The sequence below is a fragment of the Tachypleus tridentatus genome, chromosome 7 (genome assembly GCF_004210375.1).
Source record: "Tachypleus tridentatus isolate NWPU-2018 chromosome 7, ASM421037v1, whole genome shotgun sequence".
In the NCBI taxonomy this organism is placed as follows: domain Eukaryota; kingdom Metazoa; phylum Arthropoda; class Merostomata; order Xiphosura; family Limulidae; genus Tachypleus; species Tachypleus tridentatus.
The window spans coordinates 164,091,371-164,104,405 of record NC_134831.1 but is presented as its reverse complement, the minus strand read 5'-3'; the positions used below and the strand labels follow the sequence as shown (position 1 = coordinate 164,104,405).

Sequence of the window (13,035 nt, the reverse complement as noted above, 5' to 3'; positions counted from 1 at the left end):
GTGTTAAAACGACACAAGTGCAGAACTTCAGCTTGACAGTTCATCCCTTTTTATTCTATGAATAACTCCAAAGAAAATCAGCCACACATCAGTACTGGTGCCAGAATTTTTATAAATTATTACACCAATAAATCAGTCACTGTACAAATATGTTACAGCATGTTATATGCCAAAAGCTGATGAAGCAATGGAACCAACAAGCATAATATTTGTGGTAAAAATTGTCCAGAAGTTAATTTTAATTTATTGGAATCTTCAGTTATTTTGAAATCTCTAACCTGCTGATGGAATTATTATATTTCAGTTCAAATTTTATTATGACTCATACCTGACCTAACTTCATACGAAATTTCATGATTTCAGCATCTCTATCACAAATAGAAATATTTTTTTTCAGATTTCTAAAAATGGTCAAGTCTGAACTTCTTTTGAAAACATCAGTGAAGGATCTTTATTTGGCATTTTTATGTTAAATGATATAACATTGAGGTAAAAATTAATAACATATACATATCAACTATAACCTTAGTGCTTTTGAAAGCACTTGGGCTATAGGGTTCTTATTATTTTGTATCAAGACTTATTTACCTTAGTGTTTTTCTGACATCATGGATATACATATCAACTGATATGTATATATAGCAACACTGACACTCATATTGTTAATCATAAAAAAGATGAACAACTGTTTATAATTTTTCTGTCCACTCCAAAGTACAAAATAAGAAATTATCATTTCTTGAAAATATAATGATTCATGCCTTTTTTCATACTTAATTTTCTCTCTGTGTCAGCTCTTCAGTGCAATCCCTTTCATGATTTTACAATATTTGGTCTGAATAATTACTAACACTGCTGAACTTTGAAAACAGCTAAAACCCACAGCTAAAAATGATTGGACAGAAGAGTTTTAGTTATATCAGTACAGATTAAACTGCAAATTTAACAGTAATTTATGGTTTCTTGAGATTCTTGACACTAGGAGATCATGTGAGTGTGATCAAAGTTTAGAACATTCAAGAACAAAACATATTTGGAAACCTTTAATTACTTAAGCATTCCTGAAAATTGTAATTCATATTTTAAAGCAACAGAAATTCATTTGTATGAAAGGGATCATGTAGACTTAGTTAGATTCAGAAAGTACAGTAAATGATGCAAAAATATTATGAAAAATGTTAGGGATTTGTGAAAAAGAGTTTCTTATATACTGCTTCAGAATTGTGGGAAAACAAGAAACAATTTGGAAAAGTTGACAACTGTACAACTTTTGACTTTAATTTTAACATCCAAGTATCCAGAATACTTCCAAAAGTAAAAGAAAATGGCCCCTAAAAATGTATGTTGTTAAAACAAAAGAGTATTAATGTGCACATTAAAGTTTCCTTGAAAAACAAATCTACAAGTAATGAAATTATTGAATTTCTCTCTGTCAGGAATTACTTAATTTATAATACAAAAATATTTATTATTTGGTAATTGCCACCATCCCCAAGTTCAAACTACTGACTGACTGATCAGAATAGAAAACAACCAGTCAGTAGCACTTTGCTATCCATGCTATAAGACTGACTGTCATTTTTGTTATGCAAACAGTTTTTGAGGTGCACAGATTTGAAGCTGATTGACCAGCTCTGAAATCCAAAGTTCTACCACATGTCCAAACCCACGCCTCACTACCCAAAAAAGAATGTTATTACTAAATGAGACATGATCAAAAGAATTCTCTGTAACTTACCAGTAAAACAAGAAGAGAAAAGAATAAAAGTACATATTATGCAGTGTGTTTTATAAAATTTATTTGGTGTATTTGTGTGATTTTTCTAAATTTAAAATTACAGTAGTTGTAATTTCTATTAAATATATATTAATCATGTCATCCTGACACCTATCTGATCTAATTATCACACAAGAATAATAAATTATATTTTGATGGAAACCAAGAAAAGTATGGAAACATGTATATGAGACCTTAACAATAAGTCATACTTAAATCTGTTTGCATAATGGACAAATATGATATTCAAAGTTGAAGCTCCTTTATTTCATTATTTTTTCCATTTCTAAGGTTAATTTTCTACAAGTATACTAGAATGTAATTAAATAAGAAAAGGTCAAGGGACAAACTTAATAATTATTAGGTTTAAGATTTTGCATTTCTTTATTCTTGGCTTGACATGTGATTATAATTATTATTTTCAAAAGATCTGTTTACTTTCTATAAACTTATTGATAATCAATCAGGATGAAACAAAAAATAGGATAAAAGTGAAATTACAGAAAAAAAGACAAAATATTATATTAAACAACATAGATAGTCACACATAAATATGCATACATATATTGCAACAGTTAAAAGAACTATAGGCAAGTCACACTTACCATAACTGTCACTACAAAAGATATCAGAAAAGTCCTGGAAATTATCCACAGAACTCTATTAAAATAAAAAATAAACTATTTCAACACCAACATAATTCTTGAAAAAAACAACAAAACATTTTAATATGGCATTATGTGCTATTCTCACTAAGAAGGATAAAAAGATTCAAAAAAGGTGAAAAAACAATCTAATTATACACATTTTATGATCCAGAGAAGCTTGTTAGATTTAAATCCACCAGTTCTCATTATATTAAATTGCCAAAATACATTGTCCAGTGATATTCAGTTGATTCACTGATACTGGCTATTAAATATGCTTGATAAAAATAGAAGTAGATTCATTCATTTAAATTCTTTGGTTTCACTATTTTCTTAACAATATATTTCATAAATGAAATTACTAACAGGTTCCAATTTTGTTGTTGTTCACTAACACAAGACTTTAAGTATTAACTAAGAACAACTCCCGTGTTTCTGTTTCTTGTGATATAATACACTATTTAAAAGATTAATATTTTACTCCAAAAAAATCTATTTGTTAATATAAAAATAGTGTTTTTGAGTTATCAGTTCTTTCATTTTCACACAAAACTAATTTCATATTTTTTTTTGAGTACATCTCTTAAACTACAAAACAGTAAGTTACAAAAAAGTACTTCTGCAGATAATCAGACAGGTTTCATACTCACAACTTCTTTCTTAGCTCTACAAAGTTTGTCTATACAAGCAAGTATTGCATTTTGATGAAATTCATCTTGAACACCCATATTCTGGAGAGAAAAAACACAGAAAAATTACAGCTATTACATACAATGCAATATTGTTATATATTTTCAATTTGCAAGTTATTCTACAATTTACATTGTGCAAGCAAATAAATATACTAATAGTTTTTTTTCAGTGCTAAATAAAAATATTATTTGTAAAACATTCCCTTTGGATTATATTTCTTCATTTGTGAATCTTATAATTATTAAAATTTGAAAAAAATAAACCTCAGCAAAGGTTATTAACATCCAAGATCAGCATTTACCAAACTTATCAATACACAACACTGACTCTCCAGCCAACAAACTGTCACATACCATTAAAATGCAAGTATAACCACAACTACTATGATTATAAAATATTCTGTCAGTTTTTCTTTGTTTTCACAAAATACCACAGTTCAGCAAGTTAGTTATGATGAACTGAAACCACTTCAAAGACTAATAGTTGCCAGTGTTCTAGATTAGTTAACCAGTCACTTTGAAGTTTATACAAACAATTTTCAAGATTTTCAAAAACAATGCTCCAACTTGTTCTTGATGACAAGAAATGCCCTTGAAATAAAAATGTACCTTAGAACAGCTGGTATGTGTATTAACACTTTTACTTCAGGTAAAGATGACCTAGGAAGGTTGAAACGTTGTTCTCTCCTTATCAGTAAATGTGACACAATGTTCTGAGACACAAATACTTCAACTTATCTCCAGAAAAAGAGGTAAATGTTAAAGTAGAAAAATAAGACTTCTATGTCTAGCTGTTAAACTGAAAGATTAACACAAAGTACAAAAGAAATGGTTCATATAAAATATAATCTCTCAAACAAAAGAATAGATTTTTAATATTTCTATAAATTTTACTAAAATACCTAAATATGCAAGTAAGCTATTCAATCTTCAAGAAAAACTGTTTTTTTATTTGAGGATTTAAGCATCAGTTTTAAAGTTTTTGTGAAATGATAAAATAATTAACATTTTCCATGATTTAATTTGAAACAGAAAATACTTTCAGTTGTACAAAATTAAAAAATGGAATGAAACACATAAAATCATTGTTCCAGATAAGCTATTAACATACTAAGTATTTTACTCCTTGAAATAAACTACCATGTAGAGAATGAAAACCTAATGCATATTTTCAGGTTTCAGTAAGTTTTTCATTACCAAATACATTTAGTTTTGGAACCATCATGTTGTATTAACCATGAAATTACTCTTATTTCCATATGAACATGCTGTTAAGGACCACCAATTATAGTGCAAGTTCAATACTGAAAATACACAGTTGACATTGACTGACAAACTTAGGTATTACTTTTAGTTCAAAAAGAACTCCAAACAACAGGTAATCACCAGCCAGTAATCATGATATAACTGACCAATTATGACCTCTCATGCTTTGTGTTTATTATAAATACAATTTTTTGTCTTAGAAGTAGCAAATATGAACATATACACGAATGGTACACAAAATAAAAACACTATGTATATTTGGTACACAAAACTATTATTTCTGATGCATTTTAAGTAAAAAATATGCGTTTATGCAGACATGAATCTTACCTTGAGCACCGTGAAATTTATCTGATTTTTTTGTTGTTAAGTGCAAGGCTACAAAATGGGCTATCTATTCTCAACTCACCATAGTTAACCACACCCAGTTTTAGTGTTAAAAGCCATCACACTTAACATTCAGTCAGTGAAGGTCATTTATATTATTACTCAATCCATTTTGGCTGACTTCTAAAACTATAGTCAAATAGTTTTTATTTAATATATTTCACTTTTTAGTAGTTTTCATGTTGTAAATAAAAATTTTATTATTCTATCTCCATAATTAGAAGTACAAAATATTAGCTAACACTGTTAAAACCAGTCACGTCCTACAGTTTTGATCTATATAAATTTTCATCAGTCTAACTAGATCAGTAGTACAGAATATTATCCAAAATTTTTGTGTATCCAGATGTGTTAACATTTTGTAGCTGGTTACCCACTAAAGTAGCTGTGAAGCATCAGATATAACAGTAAATCAGTAAGATTCACTAAAGTTTTAGCTTACACAACTTCTAAAATTTTAAATTTAGAAAAATGAATTTCATAACTTACAGATTTTGAGAAGTAGAACTAAGAAACTTGATAACTTTAATGCATCATCTTTCCTCATTCTTGATGATCAATGAGAACAGTAGGACGAGATGACACAAATATACATTTTGGCAGGTTAAGTGTCATCTTCAGTTTAAACAGTTTTATTTTTCAAATAGGGTGGTTGACCTTTGGACCTGGTTAATGCAGTAAATGGAATTTAAGGGAATGCTTGTTAATATTTAAATTATATTAGCTGGCTTTGAGTTTTACTTACTTATCTACTACTAACTACATAAAGTATCTGTATGCATTCTTCTACCATATAGTAAAAAGCGAGGTGCATCGTGCAAACAGCTGTACTTTTATCTCAAAAGCAAAACCTCTAAAATATATTGACTTACAAATAATTTCTCTTTATCCAACAAGAACAGGTCTGACCCTCTGATGTTTTTAAACCCAAAGGTCTCAGCATAGTGATAAAGGTTTAAGGCAGCCATCCATTCTGTAACATTAGCTGGTGACCAAGGAATGGCCGGCTAAAAGAAATAAGCCTATATGTAACAGACTTGTACAACAACCTCTAGAATAATAATCTCACCACAGAATACAAGAAAAACATATTCTGTTTAATACAGTGAAATATGAGTGTATACAATGTAATACTACAAAAGTAATTCTACATAGAGCTGTAGAACTGAATATTTCAAACCATGTTTCTAATTGCTTTAAGTGGCATTTATTCTACTTAGATGCATATAGGCATTTTAAAATGAAATTCAAAATCAAAACAATTCTTACCATGTTTCTCTTTAGCAGATAAAAGGTTGAATAATAATACACTTCTAGTTGTAGTTTAAGTATTAGCATCTAAAAACCTTTGTATACAAGCACACAAACTTATAAGCACATTTTGTGAAATTATATTTAACTTCAAATATTACAACTGAAATGTTTCATGTTAGCATGTACTGTAAGACCAGTGTTTAAACAGATTCAAATTATCTTGCACAATATATATTTATCAAATAAAAATCAATGATTACTTTTAATTACATGGGTGTAAAATTTTGAAGTTTTTACTTGGCAACAATGAGCAAAGGTCAGCTCAAGACATCAATACAACTTAATAGTTCTTGTTACACCTCTTGTTGTTGCATGGTTTGTTACTTTTGTTTGCAAATATGCCTTAAAGTTGTGCAGTGTGGTATAATGACAGTTAAAAAACAGGTAAAAGTTTCTTTAGATATACCAAAGATGAAGCTGTGGAAGGAACAAGATATGCAGGACATGGGAGCCCCAAAAAACAACTATTCTACGTACAGACTACTTTCAAAGAATGAGTTACAAGACAGTTCCTAGAAGTATAGGTCTCAAATGTAATAAAAGATCAATGAGAAATGCTGTTTCATCCCTCATAGGTTATAAGTGGATAAACAGAAATGTCACTGAGAAGCAGTGCAGGTAGTATGTAAATAAATGAGCACATGCTACATAATCATAACAGCACCTAAAACTGATGGTCTGATTTCTTTTTCACTCATTAACTCATGGTTATTATTACACTTTTTTTTTAATGTCTAATTAAAAAATAATTCTTACACAATTCCAGTTTTGTGTTTATGAATATTGGCGACTGATTTGATAGGAGACCCACAAACTAAACCTAGATTGTTCAGTCATAAAACAAAATATAATGTTTTGCATAAATTTTGACAATAGCCATTATTGGAGTGGATTAGCTTTATTGTGATTTGCAATCATACCATTTTTCAATGTTGTGTAAAACATAGTCCATCTTTTGATCTATCTTCTTCAATTGTGTCACTGTCTATTATAAAGTTCAACCTTTCTTCATGATCTTTATACTAATTTCTGGCACAAACTGATAACCCTGAACAAGAATAAATTCACCCCATCTAGTAGAACTGATGACAACATGGTGTTTATGCTCATGCCCACTAAGTAGAGTATGGAGACAAAATAGCCACAGAGATTTTTGTTCAGGATAAAAAGTTACACAAGTTAATTTGTCAGATATTTATACATAATGATGTAGTTATTTTTTGTTAGCAGGTTTTTAAAAAAAATTATCTGATGAAAATAATTCAAAATCCAGTCCACTTAATCTATAATAAATTAGTTTATTTCCACCTTTAATGTTTCTATAATTTAAAAGTTTAAACACATGTACACTATCATAAATTGTTTTAAGCCTGTGTTAGAAATAATGTTCAAACCTCACCAACAATTTATGACTAATGAAAAATTAAATCAACTTTTTTCACAAGACAAACCATATAGACTAATATACTGTCTGTTTCACTCTTATTATCTTCTGAAATCTAATCAGTAACCAACATGACTTAGTAACCATCCAGGCATAAAGTTTGCAAAATAAGAAAATATTTACACTCAATTTTCAATTAAAATAACAAGCCAAACAATAACATAAAATGATAATGTCTTTCATAAAAGATTATAGTAACCAATTAAGTTTTTTAAATAATTTATGTCAGCCTTAAACATTAATTTGTACATTATTTTTAATCAGTTTAGTTTTAATCAGTTTATCCTAATATTTTAAATTATGTGAATTCAAAAACACAATTTCTACTTCTGGTTTTTATTCTTCTTATCACTCACAAACACAGTTATATTAATCGATATTGGTGTCAATTACACTTGAAAGGTGTAATGCTAATAACCAGGTCTAATGTAACTGATACTCTTGACGAGATATATAAACTTTAGCAAAATTCTACATATTTCTGACATAGTTCACACTTACAGGTTGATCTAACAGTTACAACATCTATATACACTCCAATCACACTTAGTTCACTGTTAAATCAGACTTCTATTTCAAATTACTAAAGTTAACGTGACTTGTGAAACCAAACTTGCTAAATATTTAATCAACTTATCAATATGGATTTCAAATGTGTTCAGTAATGAGACTATAAAATAAACTATTGTCCCTAATAAAAGTCGAGATTTGCAAGCTACTTATGAAAATTACCATAGAACAACAATCAGTTTATGGTATCTTTATTCCTAGAAGTTTGGGTTTCTCTCCTTAATACTATCAATATCGCAGTTTTAATTCTTGTAAAGCTTTACAAATGTTACTGTCATAGGAATCAAACATCAATTTCTCGGTATTAACCTGAACAAGTACACTTAAAAGAAGTTTAACATATGCAAATAACATACAACAAAATAAAAAGTACTTTTAACGAATTCTTTATTTAGAATATTTATGCAGTTTTTTTGATAAGGGAAATCTTTCTACTTTATGTATATTTTGCAGGATTTCCCTTTTTAAAAACAAATCAAAATTTACTTGGATTAGGGTAAACGTAAAATACACATGATAATTACCATCTAACGTTAGACGTCATAATGCATGTAGTTTCACTGCTAACATATTAACTATCAGGTTATGTAGTTCCTGTTTATATCTATGATAATTTTTATTGCGGTAATAACTTAACATTTTTAACTTTCTAACTTATCTCCAATCCTTCTCGTGATACCAGATATTTCCAAGATCAATGATCCCTATTATAGCAGCGACACCTACAACTGGTTTCTGCTAGTGACTTGGCAAATGGTATTAACCCTTTCCAGGTTGGAGTAATACGTAGTCATGCGTGTAGAAGCAGGAAGGCAAACAACTGGAATTTCAAATTATTAATAATATACAAACCTCACTAAATTTTAAAACCTGTCTATTTTTTATACACTACAACCTTGTTCAACATCATTATCTGATAACTAGGACGGCTAATTAGGGACGGCTAATGATAATTAGGGACGGCTATCGTAGGTAGCTCTCGAGTAGCTTTGCGCGAAATTCAGAATAAACTAACTAACACTGTAAGTCCACAAACACACCACTGTACCACTAGGGGGAAGGCAGCTAGTCATCACCACCCACCGCCAACTCTAGGGCTACTCTTTCACCCACGAATAGTAGGACTGACCGTCACATTATAACGCTCCCACAGCTGAAAGGGCGAGCATGTTTGGTGTGAGGGGGATTCGAACCCGCGACCCTCAGATTACGAGTCGAGTGCCTTAACCACCTGGCTATGCTGGGCCTACAATGTTAGAATCGAGGTTTTGATACGCATGATGGGAGTGTGTGTGTGTTTTTTTCTTATAACAGAGCCACATTGGGCCATCTGCTGAGTCCACCGAGGGAAATCGAACCCCTGATTTTAGCATTGACTTATCGCTGTATCAGTGGGTAACGCATGGCGGGAACAGCACAAAAAACACATTTTGTAGTTTTGTGCTTAATTACAAACAAAAGTCCTTAAAATTTATTTGATAATAACAAGAGAATTTTTTATTACCAAAATAGACAGCTTTGAAAATCTGATTTTTAATCATTCTTAAAAAATTATATTATCTTTCATAGTCAGGTATTTTGCTAAAGGTTGTTTAAAATTATTTATTTAACTTCTTTTTTAGTGATTTCAACCAGTTATACGGCCCGGCATGGCCAAACGTGTTAAGGCGTTCGACTCGTAATCAGTGGGTCGCGGGTTCGAATCCCGGTCATACCAAACATGCTCGCCATTTCATCCGTGGGGGCGTTATAATGTTACGGTCAATCCAACTATTCGTTGGTAAAAGAGTAGCCCAAGAGTTGGCGGTGGGTGGTGATGACTAGCTGCCTTCCCTCTAGTCTTACACTGCTAAATTAGGGGCGGCTAGTGCAGACAGCCATCGAGTAGCTTTGCGCGAAATTTAAAAAACAAACAAACCAGTTATTCGTTATATATATTTTTGTTTGAAGCTGTACACCAGTGATGTTGACAGAACTACTGGTACGTGACATTTATCATGTTAATATTAATGAAAGTTCTGTATGTGTAATGTATTAACTAAAATATAGATAGCTTGTTATTTTAAAATATTAAGAGTACGTTATATTTGAGTATCAACGACCAAATACTGAACCGAACTTTAATACTACATTTTAGTTTTCATAACCTTAAATATAATCTAAACGTGTCGACGTCCACTTTTGTATAATTGTAATGCTAAAAATCAAAATCATATTTATTTGATAAATCACACAAAGTCATTTAATCACAATTACTTTTGATTTTAATGTTGTTATATAATGTTAAAGCGTTTAATTTTGGCTCATTCACGCATCGTTAACCCTAACTGCAAATTCCAAAAATAATTTTATAAACTAAAAAAAGTTGAACTCCAAGTAATTGAGTTGATGTATTAACTTACAGTTATGTCTGTGACACTATGTTTTTTGAACGTATCAGATTTTTCATTTGTTTGTGCCACTGTGAGGGGGGATTTATAGTTTTGCAAATAACCAGACGTTCTGATGTGCTACTGGGGCAAAATTTTCGTAAGTTACTTTGCTTTGATGGCTGTGTATGTTCTAATTATTATATTTTAATTAACTGCTCCTACATTTTGTGTGTTCTAACTGGCTACATGATTAAAGCTAGAATCTATTGTTTAATTCGTGACTACAATCGCAATTTTACACAGAAAAAAAAAAGTACAGTGAAATTTTGCAACACAAATATACGTGCATATTTTACAAAATTATATTTCTATTCTTATCTAGTTAGGTTTCACTACCCGGAAGCTAAGCTCAAAATTAATTTATAATGTGTTTAATATATTTGTTTTTGTAAAATATACCATTACAAAAATTATAATCTTATTTCAGTACTACTGAATATATGGCGAATAGCATTATCTCTTCGTTTTCTTCAAGGAGATCCCCAAAGAGGCACTTTTATTTTGCGACTTTTTTGTGTGTGAAAAACTATTATAGTGACTACTAATGATTCTCTTCAAATATGAACTTGTGTGTTTTAAATCCCGAGCTTGATCCCAAGATGCGATTTCATTCAATTTGAGTTTTATTTTTAGATAATAATTATAATTCTGTTTTATATCATTATGAAATGAATTAACGTAATCGATTCCCCTCCGTTCTCTTAATACAGCTATTTTTAACAAATGGAAACTTGATACCCATGGATCAAACAAATTATAACAAGAAAATAGGTTTCTTTACGACTTTTTCGCTGCTACCTTAGCGATGAGCGCAAAGCCTTATAATTTGTAAAGCTAAAATTTGGAATTCGATTCCCATGGAAAATATAGCACAAATGTTCCATTATGTCCTTTTGCACTACATGCACAAAAATTCATGATTTCAGTCTTAGGTCACCCCACCACCACCACCCAAAAAAAAAAAATAAAAAAAAATAGTGCCAAACAGGGTATGGAAAACCGATTTTTTTTAACGCTATAAGCCTTAGAGATTATCGTTGGGCCACCAGGGGTAAAGTGGTTTGGAAACTGTGTTCCGATTCATCAGAAGTGAAGTCTTATGCTTTGACATTATTTTCCATCCTAGAGCTTTTGTAATAAATTATACTCAGAGTGATGGAAGATCACCAAATCTTTAACCAGTGTTCAAAAACAACATGGATTTTGTTATACCGAACCTAGAAATATTATAACTCCTTCGCTTCTTCTTACGGCTCCTTAGAATTAATACTGTAGTTTTCTCAGGTCGAAACTGCGATTATATGACCTGCTGCGTTTTGCTTGTTTTTAATTTCACGCAAAGCTACACGAGGGCTATCTGCGCTAGTCGTCCCTAATTTAGCAGTGGTAGATTACAAGGAAGGCAACCAGTCAACACCACCAACCAACAACTCTCAGGCTGCACGTTTACCAACGAATAGTGAGATTGACTGTTACATTATAATGCTGAAATAGCGAGCATGTTCAGTGGCGGGTATACGAACCTGCGACCCTCAGTTGCGATATGAGTGCTTTAATCACCAGACCACGAAAAGTCTAGAGAAGGGTAACACCAACGTTTTTGGTTCACCAGCTTTCAGGCCCGGCATGGCCAGGTGGTTTAAGGCGTTCTACTCGTAATCTGAGGATCGCGGGTTCGAATCCCCGTCGTACCAAACATACTCGCCCTTTCAGCTGTGGGGACGTTATAATGTGCAGTCAATCCCAATATTCGTTGGTAAAAGTGTATCCCAAGAGTTGGCGGTGGGTGGTGATGACTAGCTGCCTTCCCTATAGTCTTGTACTCTAAATTAGAGACGGCTAGCGCAGGTAGACCTCGTGTAGTTTTGCGTGAACTTCAAAAAACAAAAACAAACCCATCAAGTGCGAAACTTTAAATTAAGTGCAAGGTTTTGTAACATTTTATTTTTAAGATAACATTTTTTTTCCTTGTTTGGTAGAATAAGCAAAACTTATTAATAATAAAATAATTACTGTACTGAATGATTATTTTCATACTTTTATATCAGTTGCTTTTAAAATAATAATTGCAGTGTCGATTATTTAAATTAATAAAATGTAGTTGGTGGAGAAATAAATGAGACTTCATGTTTTCCAAAACCCGAATAAGATAAATTCTTGCTTATGAGTCGTGGTTTAATAATTACTGTGTCGGCCTGAGTGTCCGAAGGTCTAAAGTTGGCGCTTCATTGCTGATTCATCAATTGCAGGTGCGTTACAGAGTAACATTTAATTCCATTATTCGGCTCAGAGCCTGAAAAAAAAACTGAATGGCTGTCTTCATTTTAGTCAGCAACTCAAAATTAGGGGCAGCTACACCTTAACTTTCGGGATCTCTGACCTTGAGATTAGCTCATGCGTCGCATAAGGAGAAAAGCTGAAAAGTACCATTACCTGTTTTTGCTGATTCTTGGCTGGTTGGTTGGTTTTTGGAATTTCGCACGAAGCTACTCGAGGGCTATCTGTG

The 13,035-nt window shown here is 31.3% G+C and overlaps 1 protein-coding gene across 8 annotated transcripts in view; it reads right to left on the bottom strand.

Annotated features, from left to right (window-relative positions):
* Positions 1 to 13,035, bottom strand: part of LOC143257089 (phosphatidylinositol 3-kinase regulatory subunit alpha-like) — a 72,883-nt gene that overhangs the window by 35,582 nt on the left and 24,266 nt on the right. For 5 of the 8 annotated variants that reach the window (XR_013031677.1, XM_076515303.1, XM_076515299.1 and 2 more), the window contains 3 exons: positions 5,642 to 5,776; positions 3,075 to 3,155; positions 2,383 to 2,437 (listed from right to left, as the gene is read on the bottom strand). Coding sequence is in view for 7 of the 8 variants with exons in the window: in XM_076515303.1 (XP_076371418.1) it covers positions 2,383 to 2,437; positions 3,075 to 3,155; positions 5,642 to 5,776 (271 nt within the window). In the remaining variant the exon portion in view is untranslated. Of the gene's footprint in view, positions 1 to 2,382; positions 2,438 to 3,074; positions 3,156 to 5,641; positions 5,777 to 8,621; positions 8,816 to 13,035 lie in introns of those variants that run through there. The other 3 variants (XM_076515302.1, XM_076515306.1, XM_076515300.1) reach the window with 3 other exon arrangements.